Source organism: Simochromis diagramma, unplaced genomic scaffold (assembly GCF_900408965.1).
Source record: "Simochromis diagramma unplaced genomic scaffold, fSimDia1.1 OVJJ01000321.1, whole genome shotgun sequence".
In the NCBI taxonomy this organism is placed as follows: domain Eukaryota; kingdom Metazoa; phylum Chordata; class Actinopteri; order Cichliformes; family Cichlidae; genus Simochromis; species Simochromis diagramma.
In genome coordinates, this window is record NW_024386772.1 from 15,636,023 (window position 1) to 15,663,864 (window position 27,842).

General features: G+C 44.3%; 1 protein-coding gene across 4 annotated transcripts in view; it reads left to right on the forward strand.

Moving 5' to 3' along the window:
• The first annotated feature begins 1,056 nt into the window (after positions 1–1,056).
• Positions 1,057–27,842, forward strand: part of LOC120746481 (septin-9-like) — an 81,199-nt gene continuing 54,413 nt past the window's right edge. The window contains exons 1-2 of one of the 4 annotated variants that reach the window (XM_040051906.1): positions 1,057–1,372; positions 12,544–12,606. In XM_040051906.1, coding sequence (XP_039907840.1) covers positions 1,351–1,372; positions 12,544–12,606 — 85 coding nt within the window. In that variant the 5' untranslated portion in view covers positions 1,057–1,350. Of the gene's footprint in view, positions 1,373–12,543; positions 12,607–17,151; positions 17,288–23,996; positions 24,355–24,652; positions 25,531–27,842 lie in introns of those variants that run through there. The other 3 variants (XM_040051924.1, XM_040051912.1, XM_040051899.1) reach the window with 3 other exon arrangements.

The following is a 27,842-nucleotide window of genomic DNA, read 5'->3' on the forward strand; positions in this document are numbered from 1 at the left end:
AGTCATTATAGTCTGCTGCAAGGTGGCTGCTAGGCAACACAATAGCATCATGATGCATAATGCATAGTTCACCTTTTGTGAACATAATGAGATGTTGTTGTGAAACTCAAACAAGTGGGTGCTTTCATAAGATGCGTTATGTGCGTAAATGCTAAAAACAGGTCATTTCAACCCATTGCAAGAGGTTACCACACAACATGATGCTGCCATAATATCTGATCTAGATAAAAACCTTCAGTTGCCAACTGGGTACCTGTGTGCCAAGTCTGGTTGCTTAACGCCTTCTTGTGTAAAGGCAGTGGTTAGACAAAGAAATAAGCAAACACACAGATGGGCAGAGATTTTGTGTCCTCTAGCATGCCGGATATGAAAGGCCATGTCCTTTAAAATAAATAAATAAATAACGTTAAGCTGTACATAAGAGCAGACTCCTGAGCGGAAAAGGAGGAGGAGGAGCCAGCAGCAGCCACAAGAGGTCTCTGCAGCTCAGACGTGCGGATCTTTGAGGCAGGATGTGAAGCCAGGCCCCACGAACACGAAGAGGCTTAAAGAGGCTAAAGGTCACGGGCGCAGCTGAGTACTTGAATTGATGTGGGCTCCACTGCTCGCGTGTCTCTACCCAGCCGTAAGATTTATACTACAAACAACCCCCCCCCCCCCCCCCCCCCCACCTCCACGCACCACCTGGCCACATCCTTACACTAAAACACACACACAAAGCTGCCCACACAGTACCTGAGGTGGTGTGTGTGTTTGTATGTGTGTGGAGGGGGAGGCCAGCAACTGATAAATTATCACACACAGAGAAAATGAGAGATAGAGGGTATTGTAAGATTTTTCATTATCGTGTCATATTGCGCAATAGTCCAAACCTGCGCACTGGTGAATTTTCGGATCACCAAGCTTCCCAGTTCACCAGTTAACTGTGCTTCAAATAATTCTTCTCCACACCTCCCCAAATATCGCGCTCAGTTATTCCACCTCTGAGCTTTGATAGGTGAAAGCCCTCACTGTTACAGTAAACCACTCCCGCTCATGGATTGGGCGTGCGTTAGGAGCGCAGGTGTGATTGTATCCACTTCCAGAAGAGTGTCTTCCCAAGGAGTTAGAGTTAGACATAAAGGCGGAATAAATTTAGTATTAGCTGCACCACGAAGGCTTTATTGCAGTTGTTTAGTATACCGTCTATCAGTGGCGAACAAGAGACGCACAAAGAGAAACAACCTGCAAACGTTACGGATGCAAAAGTGAACTTTACACATTCTGAGAAACCAGAGCGGATAATCAAGATTAGATTGTCAAAGTGAAGAACCCCCTTAACCACCAGGAGAGGAAACATCTCACAGAATCATGAAGAAATCTTCATTCACAGGTAAGTCTAGCTCTTAAATGTGGTGACAGCTTTCAGGAACTCGTTATCTCGTGAGATATCACCAAGTCCTTTTATAGCCTGATTGCAGGGAGGAGGCTGTGTCTTATAAACTGTGCATGTTTAGGTGCCAGTGTGACTGTAGAATGGAAAAAAAAAAAGAGGGAGACAAGGTAAACATTAAACAGCTCTAACAATTAATAACCCACGTTTTTTCTAAAAGTTTTCCTTTTGAATTCCCCCTTTTGCAAGAAGAAAGAAAGAGGGGGCCCCACACATGCATCTGTGGGTGTGGCTGTAAAGCATTTCTTGCATGTTTGTGCTCTCAGACTTTACCCTTCAAAAATAGGCTACGACGTCATGACAGAAAGGTGGTGCACAGACCCTGGCCCGGTTTTTTGTTTTTTCAAATGTGAGTTTCTTTCTTGCTTAGACGAACAAGATGAAAGCTGCTCTGTGTGTCACCAAAGCAGGTCATATTTCATTCACAGTGAAATACTACAAAACCCTACAGTCAGATTATATGTCAGTTGGCTTGTTAATCTGCTTGATTGATAGTTTTACGGTGTAGCTCCTTCACTCCTCCCAACTAATGCCTGAAGAGTGATCTGATTTGTGCATCAGACACGTTCAGTGGTTCAGTTTACTTTGGGACTGGCTGGACCTGATTATGGTTGTTGTGACACTGTGGAGGCAAAGACTTGAAGCGAGGATGCTTCTTTAAAGGACAATGTCCCCTGTCGCAAGGAAAGTACACCATAAGTGCATGTGACCTCCTTCTATGCTCTCTTTTTACCTTCCTTTGTTGCAGCTTTCCTCTTAATTCCCCCCTCTTTCTTCTTAAGGCACTGCCTACTATCGCCCACATCTTCTACATTCCCTCACCCCCTCCTTCCACCAAGACACACACACACACACACACACATGAATCCTGTCTCTCTTAGCAGTGGCTCAGTCCAATGTACACAACCCTATCCCGCGGAATGCCAGCTTTCCCGGCTCCTCTTCCCCGAGCCTTTGTGCGATGGAGCATCCAATGGTTTTCCATCGGAGCCAAGCACATGTTGGGTCATGCCGCCTCTCCTCCTCCTCTTCCTCTGTGTGTGTGCGTGTTCTCTCTCTTCTTGTCTCTCTTTCTTTGTCTGCCATGTGACGTGCACGGAGCTGTCACATTCTTTGTCAGAGCTTCCACTCGTGGAGCGGTCTAATAACAAAGTGTGTTTGTAAGTCTGACATGTGTGGAAGGCCTTCCTTACAAATGCGCAGCAGTGTTTAGACAAGCACCAGAGATGTGGATAGGTGACTGAGAGAGGAAGGTGGACTCGTGTGTCAGCTTATGTGTGCGTGTATTTTGTACACAAATACCCTTGTAGACACACAAACAAGTACAACGTGTATCTGGCTCATCTGAAGACTGACATTAACAGTGTAGAAATGTGTGTGTGTTTCTGTGTATGTGTTCCGTCATGTAACCCCGCACAGATGAACCCCGCTCCTGGAGCCAATCCCTGGCTTGTACACCACTCCCTCAATTTGTCTGGATCAATGAGTAACCTGCATGAATAACAGCTCACTTCAGCACACAAACACACACACACACACACTTCAAATTCCACTCCTCTCACCTGTGTGACAAAGCCCTCACTCCCCGCTGCATTACAGCTTTTAGCCTGTTTACACTGGAGAGTCAGCCGGGCTTTGATTCAGAGCCTAAAGCTATTGTTTGATGGCAACTTGAAAGTCGAGCTATAAACTGTGTTGAGACATATTCGCCCTGTCATCTAGCAGAGCGTGCCGCCGATGGTCTAACCCTCAATTTGGAAGCCTGTGGATAATGGAGAGATAAGGTATTGGGATATGTGGACATGCATGTACAGTACCCTGCGTGGTAAAGTGCTCTTACCATGCCGAGTACTGTAGGTACAGCGTAGGAAACAGCAGGTCCATCAAGTATTCAGTGTTCACTGATTTTGCAACTTGATGCATATGTACTAGTAGTATCAAGTTTTCATATATCACCGTTGTGTCAGCATGTGCCTTCCCTCGCCTGATCCTGGGTCCAGTTTTACACTAACCCCAACCATGGACTGTATATAAAAGTTGAATGTGAAGGCTCACTTTGAAGCCTCAGTTCTGTCATTATGGCCACCTCCATCTTCGTGTTTTCCAGAAGCAGAAGTGACAAAATTATTATATCTATGCTTTGCTGAGACTTGCTGATTAGTCAGCTGTGAAAATTCTCACCAAAATTAGAGCGTAGACTTCCTCTTATTAAAAGCAAATTTGATTTAAAATCCTCTGAAAGGGGCGATTAGCACTCATTAGCCCCTCACAGGTAGAAAGGTTTGGCTCTAGTTGGGGGCTTTTCTGTGTGGTTGTTCTCCCTAAGTGGTTTGGTTTCCTCCCACAGCCTAAAAATGTTGTTAATTTAGCTGGTGGTTCTAAATTGACCATAGGTGCCAAAGTGTGAATGATTATTTGTGTGCGTGTGCGCGTGTGTGTGTGTGTTAGCCCTGCGATAGACTGGCATCCTGTCCAGCAGTGCGTCTCGCCCCATGACAGCTCATAACCTCCAGCCCACCATGTGATCTCGAATTGAATAAACAGGAGACGATGGATGGATGATCCAAAAGGCAACAGCACCATAAACACTGTGGGTTATGCAAATTAGCCAAAAGTGGAAGCATTAGCGCTAGAGACTTGTAGCTTTTTATCTTTAGTTTTATGTGAATTTGAGCTGCTGCACATTTTGCACTTCATGTGGCTTTATATTTCGGCCTTGGAGGTTCTCACGAGTTAATACTCCTACTCTGGACCACAACCTGACCATAACCACAAATACAAAGGGTGGTGACTACAGGAAACACACTTTATCTTTGACATAGATAAAGGCTTATTAAACAAGGGTGCGGACCTGTGGCATCTCTAACCTGTGTAACTCTGTGGAGGTTTAGCAACCTTGAGACTGATAAACATGTATGTGGCAAATAGGCCACAGCACTGTGTTATTAATAAAAACTTCCGTGTGAAATCATAGGAGACCTATATTTACTATGTCTTGTCTCTGCGCTGTGTATGGTCCTCCCCTCTCAGGCGCATAGAGCCTGCTCTGAAGTGTCCACTCTGCTTTGTGTTTATCATCTGCAGCCAAGAATGCAGCTCTGTGATGCTGTGCTGCTGCTGGGGGTGTCAACTGATACAACAGACCGCCTGTACTGTAGGCCCGAGGCCAGGAGCAAGCCTGTAAAAAGATAATGGCAGGCTCGGAGACATTCTGATGCGTGGAGTAACATGTGCGCCGACATCTAGAGACGGGTATTAGGGTGATAAAGTACAGACACTCGCGTACATTTGTTTCGATTTCAGATTTTTACTGCACTGTTATCTGGCTAACATGCAGACCTGAAAAAAAAAACAAAACCCATAAGGGGGAGTGGGGAAAGCATGCTGTTCAGTAGCCCATGCAACAGATAGCAGCTCCTCTGCTTGGCAGGAACAGCCCTGTCCTGTCGTGACATGAATAAATATTTTATTGCAAGTAGCAATCAGTTTAAGTGTTAGTGACTCATATCAGTTCGGAGAGGCTATTAGGGTGGCAATGCCCTCGTGAATTAGCCAGATAATGCATGTTAAATGCATGCGAGCTCTGCTGTCGGTACAAAGTCTTGCTCTTATTGAAAATCAGTTTCCGGGACAACCGCTCTGTATAACATGGCTGCAAGAGGATTTCATCTGCTTTTTAGTTTCTATTTCAGTTTATCAGCTTTGTTTTAGTCGATGAAGCTCTTTTCTTTTTTAACGTGACCTGTTGCTTGCACACACACCTGAGCAAGCACATGCGCTGGCCGCATGATGCTTAAGGCTTCAGCGTTAAGGTGGAGTGGCTGTGTTTGTTTAGTTCCTGAAGAACTTAAGTCCCTCATACAAATTAGAAAATCCCAGCAAACATGCGGACGCTGAGGCCCTTAAAACTTTCCTCCTTCTCCCCGTCATTCTCACATTTCTGAAGAATCCCGTCTGTGCGGCCAGTCACTCACCGAGCTGTTCGCCTGTGACACGTATTTCCTGGGGGAGGCTGTAGCTCATAAAGCTCTACAGGCTATTTGACTAACTCCGTGGCTTTTAACAGCCTTGGAAAAAGGAAGGCTGATGCTTATCTACCACACTGGTATTATTTTATGGACTGCATGAGTTTGCTGTCTAGAGCACGTTTTGATATGATTTAATGCCGACTTGTGTGTGTGGCATTGTGAGGAGTACAGAGAGGCTTTTGTGTGTTGGGCAACACGGTGTTGCTTTTCAATGAATGGAGTGAGTGAAGAAGAAGGTTGGGAAAAAGTGTTGCCTTGGGCGCCATCAGAACAGCGGCCATTCATATGGGTTCCAGTTTAGGGTCGCCAAAATGATAAAAGTGTCTGTGCGTGTGTGTTGAGTCTGCCGATGTGTGGGCAGACCTGCAGCCGGGTAAAGGTCTTACCTGAGCTGTAAAAACAATCTTGAAAAATGGACGTGGAGCCATTCAGTCAGCTTTGCTTTCTTTTCTTTAGCTCTTCCGCTCGCTCACTTCAGCCCTCTTTCATCCACTCCCAGCTCTTTCACAGGCAGAGTTGTGAAACACTGTTTGCAGCATCGTAATGAGGGTCATAAAACACAGTGGAACAGATGGCTGAGCAGAGAGACACAGGGGGAGGAAGGAGGGCTTAGTGAGCTTAACCTTCTTTGACATCATAATTTAAATTAAAAAAAGAAAAGATGATGTTCATTCATGTAGTGTCAACTTCTCCAGTGGATCCTCCAGTAATGGATGCAGGTCTGCAAACACACCACAGTGAAAATCTTCATTTGCTGTGTACACAGTTCAGGGCAGTGCAGGTACACTGGTATTCTTGTGTCTGTCAGACTTAGTCATTGTAATCATAAACCGGTAGTAAATGAAGCAATGAACATGATACGCCTGCATATACAGCGTAATTCACTCGCTGGATCCTTTATTATGTTCAGCTGATTGTTAATTCCCGTATCGAACGAGGGAGTCATGCGGCAGAAACTCGATGCTTTTAGTCTTGTAGGATTTGGCAACACAAACTTCAAACTGAGCATCAGAATAGGAAAGAAATGTGATTTAAGTGACTCTAAATGTGGCACAGTTGTTGGTTCCAGATGAGCTGGTCTGAGTCTTTTAGAAACTGCTGATCTACTGGGATTTCCCCACACTGCCGTTTTTTTTAGATTTGGTCCAAGAAAGAGAAAATATCCAGTGAGCAGCAGTTCTCTGGGCGAAAAATGACTTGTTGAGGTCAGAGGTCACAGGAGAATGGCCAGACTGCTTAAACTGCTTCGAGCTGACAGGAAGACAACAGTAACTCAAATAAATCCTTGTTACAATCGAGGTATGCAGAAAAGCATCTCTGAATGCACAACAAAACTTTGAAGCAGATGTGATACAGCAGCGGAAGACCACACCGAGTGCCGCTCCTGTCAGCTAACAAGAAACGGAGACTCAGAATTTAGCATAAACAACGTGAAAGCGCGGATCCACCCTGCCTTGTATCAATGCTTCCGCCTGCCAGTGGTGTAATTGTGTGGAGAATATTTGCTTGGCACACTTTGGGTTCCTTAGTACCATCTGAGCATTGTTTAAACACCGCAGGCCACCCGAGTATTGCTGTTGCTCACTATGCCTATGCCTTTATGACCACAGTGTTTCCATCTACTTTAAGCAGGATAACGCACCATGTAACAAAGCTCTAATCATCTCAAACTGCCTTCTTAAACACGACAATGAGTTCACCGTACTAAATATCTGAGGAATGTTTGGAGGACCTAGTTGGATCTGTGCCACGAAGGATTAAGGCAGCTCGGCAAAAAAAGGTAAAACAGGGTACAACCCAGTACTAACAAGGTGTACCTAATAAAGTGGCTGGCGAGTGTATAAGGGAGCATTAAGCAGACATGAATCTGGTTGCACATTTCAAAATTATAATTTAAGCACGCCTCAACTTTCTCTATAAGTGCTTTTATTTTGGAACTCTGATATTTTGTAAAATCATAATCAGACAGTGTCCGTGTTTGGTTTATATGAGTGCAAATATCAATAGGTGAAAATCTGGTATCATGTCACAGAACTAATTTATAATTTCCTGTTCCAAGCAACAGTGATAATTAATTGTTCAGGAACTGCTCTGCAGCTGTTTTTAGTAAAGTGACTAAAGACATGTCTTGCATCAGGCTGTTGATAAATCAAACCACTAAAGGAAACAGTGAAGTCAAAGAAGCACAGGATGGGGGGGGATCCGTCCCCTCCTCTGTCCTCCTGCACAAATATCAATACAGCCTCCTCCACACAGCCTCCTTAAGCAAACACTAAAATCTCAGGTCCCGGCATTAATTATAGCCTACGTTTAGTAAATCCCTCTACCCGGTCTCTGTGCAGGCCGTCCTTCGTGTGTGACCGCATGCGATCACTCTTGTGTCTCAAGTATGTTGAAGTGCTGCACCCTCTCCTCTGTTATTTACTCTTCTCCACTCATTTGACATCATTAACCAATCAGCTGAAACATTTGTCCAAGCATAGCCGTGCACTTTATTGGTCATGCTTAAAAAAACACCACCTGGCACGAACGCACACACGGCTTCGCTAAACACTGCGTTTTGACATCAGTCACTTTACTGCGAACTCACAAGCACAGACAGATTTGTCAATGTGCAAACATTGTGCAAACATTCATATGTATGCGCTGTGCGTGCGCTGACCTCCTTTGCGCACAGTATCATTTGCAAATATGACATCAGATGATTAAAACTCGCCTTCAAAGGTGAAAAAAGATGCATGTGAATGTATACGTTTCTGTTTGCTGCCTCAGACAAGACTGTGCAGGAGGACAAACAGATTCGGCACACAGACACTTTTGTGCTAGTGTAGAAGTAAACTTGGCAGGTGTCCCTCTTTTTCTTTGTATTGCTGTATGTCTGTCAGTACTTTGCCCTCACTTTAAACTACGCTGAATTATATCACCTTTATGCCAAATGCCAGCGTTTCAAAGCGACTTCATGCTGCTTTTTTTGTGGCTTCTGTGCCGCTTTACTTTGTTGCGATGATATGCATTGCTCGCCCCATTTGAAGGAGAGGTTCAGTTGCAAGGGTGTGCATGTGCATCCAAGAATAAATAAGTACAGACATGTTTTTTAGCTCCGAGGCTTGATAGACTTGACTCCACAAACCTGAAGCTCTGTGCACACACTAGCATAGCAGGCCAATTGGGTCATGACATGAAAAGTTGCTGATTAATGATTCACACTCACAGCAAATGGTCAGCCCGAGTTCCTGTTTGGTGATTTAAAGAGTAAGACTTCCTCCCTAAATCAACATTGAACGCGCAAGTAGCGCTGCTTACATCGACCGTAGCTCAATACTGAGTGTAAAACAGGTTAAATCAATTCTGAAATGCTTATAATAATCTATGCTAAACCTGGGCTTTTTCTGGTCTGACTGGGGGTGCGGGGAATCAAACTGGGACACTGGGAGCAGGTAAAAGTTCAAAATTGAATTCTTAAATAAAAGGCAAAGGAGCAGAGAGTCGGCGAGGCTGAATCCAACCATGAGAAAACCAAAGGTACACCGGAAAACAAAACTTACTGAGACCTGGGACAAGTGTGCACAGAAAAACATGAGAAAACTGCTTAACTACAAGACAATCTAACAACTAAAAGTCTGTTGGTGCACGTCTTTAGACTGTGGGAGGAAGCCTGAGTATCCGGGAGAACATGCAATTCCACACAGAAAGGTCCTGACCTTCTTGCTATGAGGAAACAGTGCTCCCCACTGCACCAGCATGCTGTCTGTAGCCTAATGATTTGTTCTAAATGATACAATTCTGCTCTAATGTATCTGCAGACGGCAACATTTATGCCAACAAAGCAGTCATATTGTTTTCGTTATGCTGACGATGCTGGGCTGCATCATCACTTCCTGCATTTACTCTCCTCATTGTGAGGAATGACTTCAAACGCTCCATCGCACCTTCTCGCCTTCTGCTACATGTGCACACTCGCGTATTACAAAAGCTTTACTCATGTATTCCAGTCATATACCCGCCACACTCACTACCTCTCCCTCGGGCCAGCTGTCTTTGTGTTCATCAGTGACAGCAGAGGAGGGAAAACCGCTATGTTGGCTGGCAGCGTTAGAAGAAAACGAAGCCCATGTTGTGCACCAATTTGTGGAAGGAAGTACTTCTAAGAATTAAAAACAGGATGGGACGACTGAATCATCATCCACCGGATGAACTACCTCATCTGATCTGCATTAAGCGAGTCGACGCAGGCGACGTCTAGAAGCTTAAGGGAAGTGGAGACGAGAGTGTGGTTGATCAGACAAAGATGCAGCATCTTGTTTCCATGCCACTGCATGACCCAGGAGGACAACACTTTTTTATCATGCTATTCTCTCTGTAACCAAAGCTATTCTTTATTATGCTTTATTTTGTGTCAAGTAAATCCTGTATTGTTTGCATGAAGCAAATGAGAAGCCACAGCCAAAGCTTTGAACATGGTTAACACGAGTCCGCAGTCACTGGGACTCTATTTAAACCTATGAGCGCTCTGAGATTAAATCTGACTACACATGAAATGAAGTTAAAGATGATGTGGTTTTAGTGAGTGAAGCAAACACTGGTGGATGATCGTGATTAAAGAAACGCTCAGTGACCTGATCTCAGTGCGTTTGACATGCTGAAGATAAAAAAACAGAAGGCAGGAAGACCCACAAAGAAATAGCAGCTGAATATAGCTGCAATAAACATCACAGTGGAGGAAATGCATGTTTTCTTATGTATCTTAGTTTAGGCAGTCATTGCCTGCAACGGATTCTTAAGCTTATCTGTAATTGTTAAAGTAATCTTGAGCAATGTGTTTCAGAGGAAGGTTTTTTTTTTGGTTTTGTTTGTTTGTTATGTCACCTAACGCTGACCTGTGAATCATTCAACATGAAAAGGTACCTGAAGATGCCAAAGATGATACAGTTTTAGAAGCACAAGTTAATGTCTTTCATAAAGAGCTATTAGCTGAAAACTGGGCATGGGTCTGAAAGGTGTGTAGTTTGTCTTTAAAATAATTAAATATTGAGGAAGTTGGATGAGTGGAGGACAAAAGAAGAAGTAGGTGGAGGCTCTGTCATTATTTAGGTCACAACTGATGGAATTATGAGTGCAAAAAAGTACCATGACATTTTGATCCAGCATGCATCACCATCTGCAAAGTACGGCTTCATTTTTAAACATAACAATGACTCCAAACACACAATAGAACGCTATCAGTCATAAACGGGTCCAGACCTCAACATTAGAGTTACACTTTCACTATAAAAACTCATTTCCTGTATTTCCATGCATGGTTGCACACATTTCAATAAGTACCTGCACCTACTTCCTATTTTCCTTCCTGAATATCAGGACCTTAGTACTGTGTAAAGGACAAAAAGCTTTACATTTGAGCCCCTAAAGCTTTGGACTGTGTATAAAAATGGCCATAACTCATCTGTGATTAATGCAACAATTGTTTTTAATGCCTTAAATAAAAGCTGAGAGTCTGCATATCTGTTATTCACTCATAAGGTCCATTTGATGTTACTGCAATGCAAACACATTTTGGTAGACAGCAGTCAAAGATGGCTGCTGTATTCACTTATGAGATCTTTTAGAAAACTCCATTGCCGTTTATTTAACCAAAACTTTCAGTCTGAAAATGTTACACATGATTTTAAGTGACGAATAAAACTATTTTTAAATATTAATCTCACATATAATCCATTTAATCTCTACATCATTCTTCCTTTGACTGGCTGAAGTCAAGTGTTAGTCATGTACGTTAAAGAAAATATTCACCCCTGTTCCTGTAGTGGAGCTGAATCACCTGTTTGAACAGAAAACAGCTGTGTCCTTGTTTAGCTCAGTACGCCACCAGCAATTGCTGGTGATTCAGCAGCACTGAACACGCGCGCACACACACACACACACACACACACACACACACACACACACACACCGGAGTCGATCAATGAGAGATTATCTTCAACGTTCCACCAGAGTAACACAGCGGACCGTCTGCCAAGAGGAAGCAACATTCCTCTGATTCTTAAAACAACCACCGTCATGTAGAACAAGACTGTTGGCACTGAGATCTCTCTTAGATAAACATGAATGGGGATGAATAACCTTTTATTTTCCAGAAAATAAGCATACGGGACCCCGGGGAGAACACTTAACGGGATCAGGAGATCATAACTTCAGCTGCACTTTTCAGATCTTTCCACACTTTCATCAGCACTGATTTATACTTTCAGCTGCTGTTCTAATTTAACCATTGAGGTTTGCTTTGTTTACGCCCTTTCCCCCTCTCTCTGGCTTTACTAAATTTAAACAAACTGCTTCCACCCACCTGCCAAAGCATCATACATTCACTCCATCAGCACAATTTTAGTCTATTCATGCGCAAACAAAACATGCAACAGGCCACATGTAGTAGAATTGTCACACTGTGCCGTTACTCTCTTCTCTGTCATGCACTTTCTCCTAACTGCAGCTTTGGTCTTCTGGGTTTACTTCATCCACACAATTATAAAACCAGAAACAAACGACAAACTAATTTACAAAAAAAAAAAAAAGAGCCTGGCTTTTTCTCTCTGTGGTCGGACAATAATAGCAGTCTTTCAAACTGTTGGTTTACTTTGTTTTTCCAAATAGCAACTGTAGATTATTTTGGCCTCATGAAGAATGTGAAGTAATGCTTTTCCATTTGGCGCCCGTCTTTTCAAAACGCCACTGGCAGCAGGTGTTCCTCGTGGGGAAAAGTGAATCCGCTCGAATGTGTCATTTTGGATTTGGCCATTAAAAGGAAACACTGGCAAACGCGAGCTAAACTGCAGACTTTCCCTGATAATTTGCCGTTTTTGAAGAATAGGGGCAAACTGCATAACCAGACCTGCCACCGAGGATGCTTATTATTTCACAGCGTAACCCTAAACTGTGGTTTTGTGCAGACTTTATTGTATGTTTGCTCGTACTCCATAACTGTGGCCGAGAATTGTGAGTAATGCAATATTTCTTTCCTAATGCTGACTACATTCCAGATGAGGAGATTTCACTCATTTTCCCTTCTTTCCTTGTCACAATCCACAGCACGAACCTCCAGCGCTCGAGCGAGGAGAACCGAGAGAGAGGCCTCCGGCATCACCAGCCCCAGTAAGTAGACTCCACCACTCCAGTGTCCGCACATACAAAACATCCAAGCTTCTAAACTAAACCAACATAAGGTAAAGATTCCCACAGGGTACCTTACATTTCTCCTAGGTATACTTGCACACAGCGTTTGCAGAATTTGCTGTTGATCTGTGGATTTAGCCTCTCTTTGGGTAATCCCAGAGATGTGATCTCTGTGGCATCTGTTGCAACATCGTTTATTCTTCTCATCACTGAGTCATAAAAAGACTAGCTGCATGTTCAGAGCTGTGAAAGGACTGTGTGGACTGATCACACCCCTCCCTGCTGCTAATGAGTCAGGGACAAGACAAAATCTAAACATTGAGAGGCTAAAAAGTTTTGCATAATTTGGTACATTCATCTCCAAGAATCGATTGTAATCTGTCTCTTGTGGGCGGAGGTAGACGCAAAAACGTTTTTTTTTTCCACCTCGATAAATTGCTCTCTATTACTTTGAAGTGTTATGTAAGCCGACATCAATGACCATCAGCTGAGGAAGGTGCGAACACTGCGTGTTTCCTGCAGAGATAACGGCTAATAGTCAGTAAATAGCAGATCACACATACAAGGGTAAGAAACTCTAGCAAAAAACATTTAAAGGATTGTCATTTAATTATTATTTTAGATCTTATTTCATACTTAAACAAAATAAGTTATCTTGGCTCTGACCACTCCCACTGTACTGCATAATTTTAAAGGTTAGAGGTTATTTAAAAAATACAGGTTATAAAAAATAAGCCCTAAAAACAGTTTATTTGCTTCAATGCCAGCAGTGTTTTTGCAGTGTTGTTTAAATGGTAGTTTTCAGATTTAAAATAAAAATCTTGCACAAATAAAATGTGTAATATTTCACAGAAAGAAAAAACACATCCACACATACTGACCGTCTCTTTCACGGCTGTTTATGAAACCATAAACTAATCGCGTGATCAACACCACATCTCAAACTGGGGGGATTACATCACGCTGCAAACTGTGGCTTAGAAGATGAGATAAGGTACTTGTTTATCTTGATACCTCTAACTGTTCAAAAGAAACTCGTCAGTCTGCAGTCGCACAAACTGAATTCTCCCCACCAGTCTTTGCGTCAGCAGCACTTTTGTGAAAGGATTTTTCTGTGTAACAGACAGCAAGGGATAAAACAAAAGAGGAATAATGACTCTTCAGACAGTATCTGAAAAATTGTTCTGTTAAATTATAGAGCATCATTCAAGAAAAACCAAATGACCAGAAATCCAAACGATCCCCGTTGAGCAAGCACTTGGAGAGTGTGGGAAGGAAGAACTCCATTTTAGCAGGAAGAACCCTCCAGGAAAACCAGGCTCAGGGAGGGGCGGCCATCTAATGCAATCGGTTAAGAGATATAGAGAAAGAGAAGAGAGAAAAAGGAAGCGCAGAGAGAGTCAAGTGAGGACAGCAACATGAGGGTAATCAATGATTTTAGGCTTTGCTCTTTTTAAGCAGTAGTACTTGTTTTTTCCGCTGTTCACTCTCAGTTTTAAAAGGACGGTATTTCGTTTAACGTGACAGCGAAGCACGTCACTGAGGGAACAAAGAAAAGCACCAACGACCATCATCTTTCTTCCCCATTTTGATGCTCAGTTTGAACATCAGCACGTCATCTTGACCATGCCCACACAGAGTGACGTGATGCCATATGATTGGCTGATTAGATGTTTCCATACCCACATGCTGTACTTACAAACAGTGCTTGAGGCTCCAGAAGAGGCCCTGCTTGTCAGCAGACCCCCCAACGCTGATGCAGCTGCCACAGGGTGTGTGTGCAGGTATGTGTGTGTGTGTGCGTGCAGGAGTTTGTGTTGGCATTCACAGGGAGATGCTCCGTACAAAACATCTGCCAACGGAGCAGATTTACGAGCCAGCAGGCGTGTGTTTGGGAGGATGCTTTACTGTAAACTCAACTAGAGCACACACACACATACACACAGGTCTGCCCAACACTGTTGCCATTGTCTGTCTGTGTGTGGTTAATTCCCCTCTATTAGTCAGCAGATCCTGTTTTATTGGACATGCACACAGAGACATTACAGAGATATAGCCCTCCAGAAGGATAATCACATGCACTTAACCCAGATAGGATTTAATTCTAACACTTCATTTTTTTATGGCAAAAACAACACATTGAGTGACATTTACTGTCATCTTAAACTTAATGGGACAGTTCACCCAAATATCAAATCTGCACATTTCCTGTCTTTTCAAAGTGCCACAAAATACATTTCAAAAACTCAGTATTATGTTTTTTTGGGGGGGTTTTCCCCAGAAGTCACGACCCAGATTCAGAGCAAACTGTAATGTGAGCAGGTTCAGGTTGTAGGAACTATTTTCTTTCTAATCTATTAACATTGCAAAGAAGCATGCAGCAAGCTAACTTTACAGTTGAGCTTAGAGGGGGCCACTAATGTTTACATCCTGTAGCCTTTTATGAGCACCAGCCTCTCACCACAGTTAGATGTGTGTTTCCTGATGTACTGTACTGTGCAAAAATGTTTTGTCAAATGGGAAGTATGTGCAGTGATTTATTGAAATGTGCGAACATACATGTAAATAGAGTATATAAGGCCAAAACAGAGTTTGTAAAATTCTAATGAGCTTGAAAGACAACCGTTATTCTTCAGCACAGTCTCAACCCCTCCAGGAGGGTTTTCATCTAATTTCTTTAAGCAGTCTTCAGGAATAGTTTTCCAGGTTTCCAGAAGGAAGTTCTTCCTTGGATGTTGGCTCACTTTCTTTCTGTTCTCTGTCAAGATGTTCCCCCACTCGTCCTGTTTCCTCAATTTTTTTAAGGACACACTGCACATCGTGCTAACATATGCCAACTTTTTGACTGCACAAATACAGTCGGTGCCTATCAGCCTGTTATCTTTGGCAGTTTTGTATATTCAGCTAACGAAATTAACAAAGTGCCTCAAGATACTGTTTAAGATGGTTTGTTTCCAATTGTCTGTTTTGTATTGACAACAACAGTGGTTCATGTCTTGAGGCAGGTGCCTTTTTTATCCTTGAATTATTCATATGTCAGTGTTAAGTAGTCTAACAAACAAGAAAAACATTCCTCTAAAAATAGTCAGGCAGAGCCAACTTCTAAATAAAAAGCTTGAAAGATCTCTAGAAAGCTACTTTTAAAAGGTTTGAAAAAAATTCTGTCTCCTTAGAAGCAAAGTTTAAAGAAATAAAGGGTGAGCCAAGACTGCTGCACAGTACCTTACTCAGTCAAGTGTACAAAATCAGTCTGAATGGATAAATGGCCTTACAATCATCTTATTAATATACAAGAACTGTCAAAAGGAGCGGATTTCGCTTAAATGACTTGATAGATTCTCTCATTGGCAAACCAGCAACAGCAGGAGTAGGTGAACATCATCAATCTCTAATATATAGTATGTGTGTCTGAAAGTAGGCCTGAATTTTGATCTGCTCAGCCATTGTTTAGATTGTCTATCAGCATCTAATTAGTCGTTTAATTATTTTGGCAACAAATACTAATCATGTCTGCGCCTCCTGCTAGAATTGTGCGCTCTCTCCTCTTTGCTTCGGCTTCCAGCTAATCAGAGTTCCAGATTTTATCCATTCGGGGCCTAATGAGGCTGGTTTTAACTGAAGGATTAAAAGTGATTTGAGTTGAGACAAACAAAGGACACACAAGCACTCCGAAGCCTCCTATGAAGGCACAAATACTGGGTCACTGGGGACGTTACGTATTGCACAAGACAGCTGACTGGCATGTCTAAGTGTGTTTGAGCTCTCTATCAGAGCTCAGACGCTTGCCATGCGACCCCTGACCTCTGCGGCGCAGCGTGAGGGATATGCCAACAGTCGCAGGTCATTTTAGTTTCCTGAGCACACATTTCAGCACGACGGCTGCTGTTCCACTACACCAGCAAAACACAAGCGCTTCTTCTGCGTTACCTCTATAGGCTCGTTACTGGGAAGCTTTAATTGGGAAGTTTTAATTAAGTTCCCCCTTCTTGCTTCCAGCTCTTATTGTTTTCGCGCTTCAGTGTTATTTCTATCAGCCTTTCACACCGTACGCAACGGCAGAACTGTTTCATCGTGGGGAAGTTCAGACGTGGCTGAGGCAGGACAGTCATACCAGCTCGACGAGATCGCAGTTGGTATCAAATGAATCAGGGCCGGAGCGCACGCACGCACACGCGAGGAGAGCATTATAAGCAGGCTGACAGAGGAGTTTTCAAGTCCAGCGGTTTATTTTTGTCTGTAAGGAGCTTGTCCGTGTCACATGGTGGAGCTAATGGTTTCTATTTTCAAGACACAATGCTGCTTCAGTCTCTTGGTCTGCTCTGAAGAAGGAGAGGGAGAGAGAGAGGGAGCAACATATGATCAGCACATGGGGATGTCGTAATTCTGAATTCATTAGCAAGACACACTGAAGGAATCAGTGTTGAGGGAGGAGGGGAAAGGGAGAGAGAGCCCGAAAGGAAAGAGAGAGTAAGAAGAGGAGGAAGAGGAACAGAGGGAGAAAGGGAAGGAGTGAGGGAGCAAGAGGGGGGAAAAAAAGGGAAGGCTAAAAAAAGGCAGAGAGAGAGGGAGAGGGTGAGAGAGGGAGAGTGGAGTCAAAGAGCAGACACTACATGTGGCTGTGGAGGGAGTGATCCGGTTATGGAGGGGGACAAATTCTCAGGTAAGCCCAAACTCTCGGGGAGCTTAGATGAGTCCGTGCCATCCGTTCTTTAGCGCAGTTTAAGGCTCTTCGTCGGCTCTTTTGCTGGGTTATTTTCTCCATGAGCCAGAGTCTATTTTTCCCCTCCATGGTATTTTCCACTCTCTCATTCTGGGCTGTTTGCTGACTGGATGTTTTCTTTGGGGTTTGGAAGCTGGGACCAGGAGCTCTGCAGGGTTTGTGGAGCAGCTTAGCGGACCCGATTTTGGTTTATCTGTCTTTTATCTGTCCTGTTTCCTTTCATGTATTTCTGTCTCTCTGCACTCACCTCACCATCTGTATCACCAAACCTCTGTTAGATGTTTTTGTCTTTACAGGCTGTTGGTCAGGATTTGGACTGGTTTGCTTCGTTTTCATTTGTTGCAAGAGTGTTGCAACTTTTTTAGAGAGTTACTTTTTTGTGCTAAAGTGACAAAGAACAGAACTTATTTCTTAGATATTTCTCTCCATCCCCTGCATTCTTCTTTAGTGTGAAAACAGGAAGGAGCTCCGTTTGAACAGTACTACTCTTGTCCCTTGTGGCTTTGATCCCTCTTTGGCCATCGGTCAGTCCCTCTTTCAGTTGACAGCGCAGAGAAAGGACTGCCTCAGTCCTCTTAAGCGACGTTCCAAATTTGCACCTCTGCCATGTCTTTCTTTGCTGGATGTGGCAAACAATACACATTAGTGAACTGATAACCATTTTTCTGTGCACAGGTGCTGGTATGTGAGCTGGACATTATGCTAAAGTCATCAGTGAGGGAACCCTGTCTGCTTCTCGCTGGTATTTTTATAGGTGTTAGTGTGAGAGCTGTAAAAAAGCTCAAGAAAAGTAGGGTGGAAACGTTCAAGTGGTGGCAGCAGCATGTTTATATGAGTGTGTGTGGGACTGTCTATGTTAATGAGCATACATGTGGTTGGTGCGGTAGTGTGTGTGTGTGTGAATGAGCACAGCTTGTAGCACCTACAGGGTCTGTTGAATCGAACTGAAGTAAGCTCAGATTATTGACAAGTGTGTGGTGGAAGTGTAAAGTAGTGGTACACCTATCGCACTTCTCCCGCCCCGTGAACAGCTCCTCTCGTTTTCTGTTTCTGTCTGAGTGACCTCTCCACTCCAGGTGCTTTCTCCAGTGGGCTGTAACAGCTCCAGTAGGACACGCGTGTGTATTTTTGTTGTGTTTAAATATTCCCTCAGGTTTCGATGCATCCGTGAACATGTGTGCATCAGCTCCATCAGTCTCTCGTAATGCTTTAGCTTCTATTGGCTCACATGTAGCTGCGTTTATTAAGCATTGTATCGCGCTGGACTCATTTTTCTGCGGTGCATCGTGTATTCAGTTCCTTTTAACCTTCCGAAAAGCCCTTTTACAGTGTGATCCTCATTCACACACCGATGCATGGTGGCAGAATTTCCATTCAAGTTCCCCCACCCCCCGGCCACTGGGAGCATTTGGGCACGTGGGAAACACAAATATCCAAGGCAGTGGCATTCAGGCACCACCCTTGCCTAAACCACGGAGTATTTCCAGGAGTGAGAGCGTGTCTGAAGTGGACAGTTTCCTGCCGCGTGCCACATATAAGAAAGGACTTCTGAAAGAGTCTCGACCTGATTCTCTTGAAATTGTCCAAAGCTCATGTCTGGAATTACTAGACAACCTACACGTCCTCCTGAGGCACAGTTGCCTCTGAAAAGCAGCTGTGGCCTTTCTGTGCGGACTATCGCAGTCTTAATCTTAGCTCAGATAGGCTGCGACCCTTTTTGTTGTTATATGTATCATGTGTACCCCACTTAATGAATCCGCTCTGTTTCCCCACCCCTCTGGTGCTGATGCTGATTTTCAAGGCTCCCTTTGTCTCCTGTGATCCTCCCCCCTCATCAATCAACGACCGTGATGTCCTCAACAGAAACTTTCCATGAACCTCAGAGCTGATGTTTCACATCATTTCCAGTCACAGTGAAGTCAGCTGATGAGGTTTGATAAACATCTGCATGACACAGCCATAGTCAGCGCCGCTCTGAAGTCTCAGGGTCATGACTTTCACAGTGACTACAAGCTTTTGTGATCAATGCGGTAACTCACTGAAAGACGCCAGGCAGGCTGTTTGTGGCAGGAGCGCTCTGATTGATGTGTAATTTACACACTCACCACCAGGTGGAGGCGCTGAGTTACACGACGGTCACTGGAGTCTCAGAGACTTGTTGTGCTGTTCTGCATCTTCAGGCTGCTGCGCAGTAACTGGTTTTAAGGAAACAACAGAGTTGATTTTGGTGAAAACAAAACATGCCTGCAGGGGAAAAACTAGGGCCGTGATGACAGTGCTGGCTTGTTGACCTATTAAACAGTGCTGTTACCGACCCAGTGGTGACACGGCGCAGAAGGCGTAGGTGGGAGAAAGAAAGACGAGCGTAATGAGAGTCATCTCCAATGAAGGACAGCTGCTCTCTGTATTTACCGAGCCATCACCCCACCAGCCCCATGTGCAGTCACATATACAGGCTGTGCACACTGCAGAGCAAACCACAGAGTTGTTTTTTAGAGTGGGGGGGTTCCCTCGCATGTGTGCGTGTATTTTCCAACAGGTGCTGCTTTTGATTAAAGGTCGGGGAGCCTGGCCGGGTGCTGATGTTTAACATTTTGGTTAAGGGGCAGCTGCCATCACTACAGCTGTGCTTTTACTTTACATGAAGTCACTTCGCCATCTCTGGGGCCACAGGCTCCGTGTGCACATGTGCACGTGTGCATGTGTGTGTTTTAATGTGGCAACCTTTACAGATTCTTACTGTGTGTGTGTGTGTGTGCACCGTCACACATTCTCACTCTGATGCCTTCCCATGCCATTCATTCCCACTTTTAGCTAAAAGCACTCTTCCAGTGGGGTTTACTGCTTTTTTCCTAACACTGCTGACAGATATCTTCCTGCTTTCTAGTTTCCATTAAAGCCGTGGGGGGTTCACTGTCACTCCACATCTCCCTTTTTCCCTCTCTCTCTCTTTACATATTTATATATATTTTCCCCTCGCTGCCTGAGAGGGAGAGAGAACAAGCACACCTTTCCCCACCTTTCTCCCCCTCTCTCAAGCCCCGAGCCAGGTACAGCTGCTTATTATGGGGGTTGCCATGTAAACAGAGTTGCAGTAACTAGACAGAAGCATCCAAAAAATACAGACAAATGAGCACACGCGATCAATGCAAGCAAGGCACCGAGTTTACCTCTTCCAGATGGCTTGTTTGATGCAGTCTGACTCATGGGCGACTTGTCTGCATTGAGGCCAACAAAGCTTTTCTGTTGTTATACAGTGAACTCAGCAGGAAGCCAGAGCTTCCTCTGTATCTGGTACTGGAAATGTTTGAAATAACAACTGACACAAGCTGAAAGAAACACTGATCATTATTCACGCATCGAAGCTGGTACGAGGGGTTTAGGAACGGCTTTGAAAACATGCCATCTGTAGAAAAAAAGTTAACAAAGCTGCAGTCATCAATGATGTTCAGGTGCATTCTTGAATCCTCCTGATGAGTGTGGCTTTGCTTACTATTGAAATTTTTATTGGAGTTTTATCTCAGGTTTGAACTTTCAGGGCATCTTTACCACTCACCAGACTACAGAGGAGCGTATCTCAGTCTGCTGTTGCCCTGGCATCGCCCCAGCAACTGCCATGCCAAGCTGGCATCTGTTTATAGAAGCAATCGTCTTCTCCTCCCACTGGGCTCCTCTCATTTTTCAGCTCCTCGAAGGACAGGACCCTCTTTAGCGTGGTGGTGGTCTGGGTTTCTTTAAGCGACAGACTCTTTGTCTTCTTGCTGCAGTGCAACATTTTATTAACAGCTCGCTATTCAAATGTATTACAGTTCAAAAATGTACAGAAGGCCCGTAGGCCCAGTAGATTCCTACTCTGTATTGAATCAATGTTCCTAATTATTGCTGTTTTTTTAGGCGTTTTTTTTTTTTTTTTTTACAGCAAATACACAGCTCTGCCAAGACTAACTTGATGATTTAATTATTCTGTGGAAAATAATGCACATGTTTACGACTGATTAATGAAAAACATCATCTTTGCTCATAACACAATGCCACGTTTACTAGAAAGAAGAGGCGCTGTGGCTGAATTGACACCACAGGAGGCCCCAAAGCTTGCACCGATATCTGGAAACAACATGTCCTTGTAAAAACTTCCAGTCACACACACACACACCCACACACACTCACGCATACACACATTTGGGCTACCACATACCATATCCAAGGCATATGTTGTGCAAAAAAGCAGATAAAAATGATTCTCAGTGCTCTGCATGTGCTGAGCGCGAGTGCACGATTGCTATGATGTGAATGAAGTTCTCTAAAGGGTGAAAAGCATTCCCCTCTTCACCCAGTGTGACAGTTGTTACAGCAGATTGGATTAGAGCTGTCTGGGCTTGCTGGGGCTTGCAAGGATATGTGGTGGAAGGAAGTGTGCATTGCTGTGTGTGTGTGTATGTCTTTCTAGCTTTGTGTTAACATTTTTTTCTTCACTTTTTGCTTAAAACCATTGTGATAACCACTTGATTTCAGGGTTTTGTGTAAAATCAGGGTGTAGCTCACAGTGAGGTTTGGGTATGGGGTTGTTAAAAGTCAAGGTGAGGGGTAAGTGTCCTCACACTTATACAAAGCTGCTACGGCGACAGGCCTGGGCGCTGTGCTGAGTGTGCATGCATGTTCGTGGTTTTGCATGCATCAGCTGTGCGCGTATTAGTCGTCTGTGTGTGCGTGCATGTGTGTGTGTGCACAGAAAGGCTCAGTGTGTATTTTTATGCCAGGCTGAGTAGAAATCCACCACACACATGCTGGGCAGGATTGGCTGTGTGGGTGGAGGGTGTGTCCCGAGCAGGATTCTCCTCGTGTCTCCATCTTTATTTGTTCCCAGATTATGTTACCGGGTGCTATAGTGACTGGTATAGTGACTGGTATAGTGACACGTTTTATTTATAAGTACAACGCTGACCTCTGCTGGAGGAAGTGATACACAATTGAGACATTGTAGGGTTCATATCTCCAGGAAAACACACTTCAAGTAAACATATTTAGGTGTATTTATAGGCTAAGTGTGTGGGGCTGTAGTAAGACGAGAACAACCCCTATGAAACTTGTGAGTAAGGCAGTGATTCTGATTCTGTTCATCTGGGCAAAAACCAAAAATTAAAAATTGAAGCTTTTGAAAACATGTCCCACAATTTTCAAGTTCTCTGTATTAACCAAAATTATTCGCTGACATTTTTCCGGTTACATAATTGTTTTCATGGTTCACTGATGGAGGGGGGGGAGGGATGTGAAGATCAACCACAGACTGCAGGTTTTGGTACAGTAAAGCGCCGTATTTATTTTCACAATCAGCGTGTTTAGTGTGTGTTTGGCCACTCGTGCACATCTGTGTTTATGGCGAGGTAAACACGCTTAAATCAACAGAAAATGCAAACTTTGATTCTAGTGTAAGCAACCAATTGGCTTTCCAGATAAATCACACGCCGGGCAGAAACTGCTGGGGGGGGGTTGAGGGGGCCTCTTAACGTCTCCTGCCCCTTTACGCTCTGAAAAAATTTACTGCCGTTTAGATCCTAATCATTTTTGCTTCAGCTGTTGTCTCTAAGGGCGGCCTCTTTACTTTACAAGCACAACATCCATGCAGATTGGAAAGAGTTATGAGCCTTATGAGAAAAGATCCTCTCAGCACACACACACACATAACTATAATACTTTTGGTGTTTATTGTCTTCACTAATGAATGGTTGTGAGGCCAGCAGCAGTGTTTTCTCACCGCAGGCCTGTGGCTGAGCAGTTGCCTGAGGGTGTGATAGCATTGTGGAGTAACTCTAGTTTACACAAAAGGTAACTGCGTTCGCAGCGAGCTGTCAGTTTAGGCGGCAGCGCTTTACTAGAAAAACATTTCCAAGACACTCTAGTAAACTAACTGCGACTGTGCGCAGTCATTCTTAACATGCATTCATCCACATGCCCCTAAATGCCACATCCGCTCGCTTCTTCTCCCCCTGGTCCTGTACATGCACAGAGCAACACACACGATCACACTGACCAGCGCCCCTGCCCACCCGTCCCACAGAGAGCCTCATTCACATGGTCATTAAGTCATTAGGGTACTTATTTATTGATGTCTGCCTCCAGAGTGACTGAGCATGTCAGACGACCTACAAACTGCCTGCGTGGGCCCGTCCTGACCATATTAGTCCATTGTGTGGTTGTGTCTTCGCTCTTGGGTCGTTCATGTGTCGTCTGCAAGCTTTCGCTCCAGGACTGGACGTAGAGCTCATCTTTCCTATACACTGAGCGAGCTACGTGTTTGTAGGATGCTGCTCTAATGGCTTCCAACCCTTTCAGAGCCTCCAAAGGCCCCTCAGTGTGCTGCCCGGAGCGTGTGAGTCATGTGATCGGGCCTGTAGGAAGTGCGTTTTGAACGTTGGTGTGTGAATAATTCGACTTGCCCGGTCGAAAATGAGAGGGTTCGCAGAGAAGAGGCAAGCCAGAGAGAGGAGGGCTGCAGAAGGGGAGGGAGATAGGGAAGGAAGAGGAGGAGGAGGGGGGAGGGAGGGAAGGCAGTGAGCTGCAGAGAGAGAGAGAGGGAGGGAGAGAGCGGGAGGGTGGGGGGTTGTCATTGGTTGCTCATTCCAAACTCTGGAAGTTGAGAAGGAGGAGAAGAGAAAAATAAGTTGCTGCTTTAAGAAAGAGAGGAGAGATAGGACAGGCAGAGCGTTTTGGATCTGTGACCTGCCTGGTGTGTGTGTGTGTGTGTGTGTGTGCATATATATGTGTGTGTTTTTCTTTTTTTTTCTCCCTCCCCACCTCTCCCTTACTCGGGCTCCTAATTTGGGATTTGTTTAAAAGCAGGACTGCGCCGTAGGAAGACTTTTCCTTGCTAGGGAAAGGGAACCCTGCTCCCTCTCTCTCTCTCTCTCTCTCTCGCATTTATTACACACACGCACAAACACACTTGACGCCCAAAATGTCTGATTCCACTGTCAACGCTCACTTGGAAGGGATCATATCAGACTTTGAAGGTCAGTTTGTTTCTCTCATGTGCTCTGCTGATTCTTCTTCTTCTTCTCCTTGTCACTGTGGAGTGAGGCTCTCTGTAACCCTGCCATGAGGACACTATAGATCATTTCCACATGTTTGATTGGAGCCCAGCGCATCTGGAAAAATGGAGGGTGTTGTGAGGGCTTTGTTGACGTCTGCGGTGAGCTGTGGTGTTTTTTTAGGGGAGGGGGGAGTGAAATTTGTGAAAGTGTTGCTGCTTTTTAAACTGCTCTTAAACTTTTGTCGCCAGACGTGTTGAGCGAGTGTGTTTTATTCTGAAGTGTGAGAGAGAAATTTGTGCTTTTAAAGTAACTGATTTTTTTTTCTCTTGCTTCACTTTACAACAAACCCGTGTGACAGAAAAGGCAAAAAATGAAACTATATTTTAAGCGCTCAGGAAGCACGAATTGACCGTACGGCTGCGAGGTGAACACCTGGACCACCTCCCCCCTCTTCCTTTTCATCTCTCTGCCCCTGGCACACAGATTCCCCCTGTCATCTCTCCCCTCCCACTCGTCCTCTGGCTGTGCTTCCCCTTTCCCTCTCTCAGCAGCTTGTCCATTCACAGCTCCCTCTCCTCTTCCCCTTTTCGCCTAACCGGTGGTGGTTACAAGAGGGATGGGTGAGGGTCGGCAGGCCGACATCTCTCCCCCACGAAACCGTTTGCCTGTCTCACTAGATGCCTCCTGTCTCACAGCCATCAGGAACGCATCCACACTTGTCCAGAGCTGCGTCTCTGTCAACACGAGTTTGCTCGTGGTATGTCCTGGGAATCTCTCTGCCTCGCTCTCTTCCTGTCTTTAGGTCTTTAAACCACCGGCTTACACAGTGCAACCGAGCGGAAAGATAAGTGGCGTTCAGAAAACAAGAGGTGTGCTCCAACCATGTAGCTCGAAGTCACGCTTTCAGACGGTCCTCGCTCATGTGTAACACCAGCATAATGGCCTACTGTTGGGGTTGTCAGTGGTGCATGTGTGTGTGTTGTCCGTGGTTGGGCTAGCTGTGTGGTAATACCTTTGTGTCACCACCATGCCCCGTGATGTATTGCTCTGTGTGGGTCATTGAGCACAGCATGGCACCGATGCAGCACGGGAGTCCTGTGGGAGCCGATATGTATCAGGGTTGGAAAATAAATAACTACAAGTTCTCCTCTTACTGTAAGTGATAAGATTTCATTATAATGAGCTCATTTGTTGGTACATTTTTAAACATTTTACTTCATTTGAGAACAGCTTTTGGGCAGTCTGCAATCAAAGGGGTTTTGATTTGAAATTTGCTGTAAGAGGAACTTTTAAAATCATAAGCAAGGAAACTTTAGACACAGGCATCTCCCCCTTAAAGGTTAGATGATGCTTTTGTCACAAACTCTCCTTAAAGCCAGACTCTGTGACTTTAGAGAGAAAAAGTAACACACTTCTCTGACTGAAAAGATGAATTTTAAAAGCAACACAACACACCCTTTATTCCCTGAGGGGAGTTTAGCTGCCTCAACTTTACTTGGACCAGTGAGATCGAGTCAGCTAGTTTTATTTTAGCATAGTATATTACACCCCGCTTGTATCTTGTAGCCACAGTTTTAGCCTCCCCTGTCTCAGGTTTTACATCATTTTATGATACAAAGACCAGCAGTGGTAGTTTATTACTGTGTAATAAGAGTCTGTTGCCTTTTCTGTAATCTAAAGTGGCACGTGGTGAATGGTGTGCTGCAAAAACTTTTCACTGTAAGCCTCCAAAACAGGGCTGCATCCAAGCTTTTGGGCTTTTCCGGTTAAAAGACACAAGGCTGGGAATGTTTAGGATTTAGGTCAGTTGGGGGTGATTTTAACCACCACAGACCACACCTACAAAGATTGAAAGAAGTTTGGAAAGCTTGCATTTTTCATACTGATTTCACATCTCTGATCGGGTTTGGACCCATCTTTCCTGGGTTCAGACCTTTAAATGCATCCATTGCACTGACTGGTACTGTGACATGAATCGGGAATTTCTCGGTTAAAAGACAGTCAGCCAGTTTAACAGCCAAGTAGTTAGCCAATCGACATGACTAACGCTGTTGTTGAGCTGTTCAAAAGTGTTGCAAGTGGTTTGGGGGAAATCACACATGCTTTTCTACAGAAAACAGAGTTGAGACGACGTCAAGACTGAACATGGGAACAAAGTGTAATGAGCGCTGTAATAATAGGTTAACTTTACTTTATCTTATGTCAAATATGCTAATTATTAATATGCTGACAAACCCCAGTGCTCTGAGATACCATCTTCGGATTATGTTCTTTGCTTGGATAGGATGGAAAAAGAGTTTGCGCTGTGTAATCCGGACAGTAACAAGAACGTTATATGTATCAGTGTGTGTATCTGCCATGTCACTGGTGCTGGACAGTGAGTGTGATTCAGCCTGCCACGCCCTCGGCTGATGACACCATTGAGAGGCTGAAACAGACAGAGGAGAGGATTTACTCGCCCCTGAGGCTGGTGACCTCAGCTGTGACCTCAGCCTCCCTAACTGACATAGATCATTGACCGGGCCACTGGGCTCCTCTTCTGCGAGCAGATGGAGCACATGCACACAAACAGACACACACATTCATTCAGGGTCATCGCAAGAGATCTGTGCTGTCTTTTCTCTTGGGAAAAGTTGGCTATTTTTCTGTCTCATAGCCAGATATACCGTGATTTAGCGATTTCTGTCTACTACTCTTGTCTCTCTGCATCTCCAAACTGCATGTTAAGGGCATTTGCTTGTCCAATGAGAGGAAATTCCACAGGAGTACATTTCTGCGGTGGGTGAAAATGTCGGGGTAGGCCGGAGAGGAGGAGTGGATCAGAGCACAGCCGGGTTTCTTTTTTTTTGTGCATGGGACCCAGCCTGCATGGCACTTTTTTTTTTGTTTTGACAGTCGGTGATAAGACAAAGGAAAATCTTATCTCGAGCTAAGAAAGCAGGCTTTTATAAACAACTGAAAGAAAAGCCTATAGATATATAGTATGCCTGGTATGTAATACAAAAAAAAGGTTAACATTTACAGAATTCGTGGGCTTCGTAGTCTCTGTTTCATCGTCTGTGCGGCAGTTTTAACAATCTGTTTCTAAATAAGGCGGCCCACCTTGTTCTGTGGGATAATTCTCGTTAATGGTGACAGAAAGAAATCCGACGAGGAATCATAGCAGAAACTTAAATGCCTGTCAAAATGAAAACAGTCATTATACAGTAAGCCAACTGCCAATTACATGTGGCTTTGGATTTTTTCAGGAACCGTGTTAGTTGGTGCTCTGTAGCCAGCAAAGCGTTGAAACTGTGCTACAAAGAAACAGATACTGTATGCTGGGCTAGTACGATATTGATTGCAAGCATTAAAGCTCAGTAGACACACTAAACAGAGAGTGTGTGAGAGGAAGGAAGTAACTTTCTGACAAAAGGCTGATGAGCCACCCTCAGGAGTCCCCATCCTTATCAGCACTATCAGGCTGC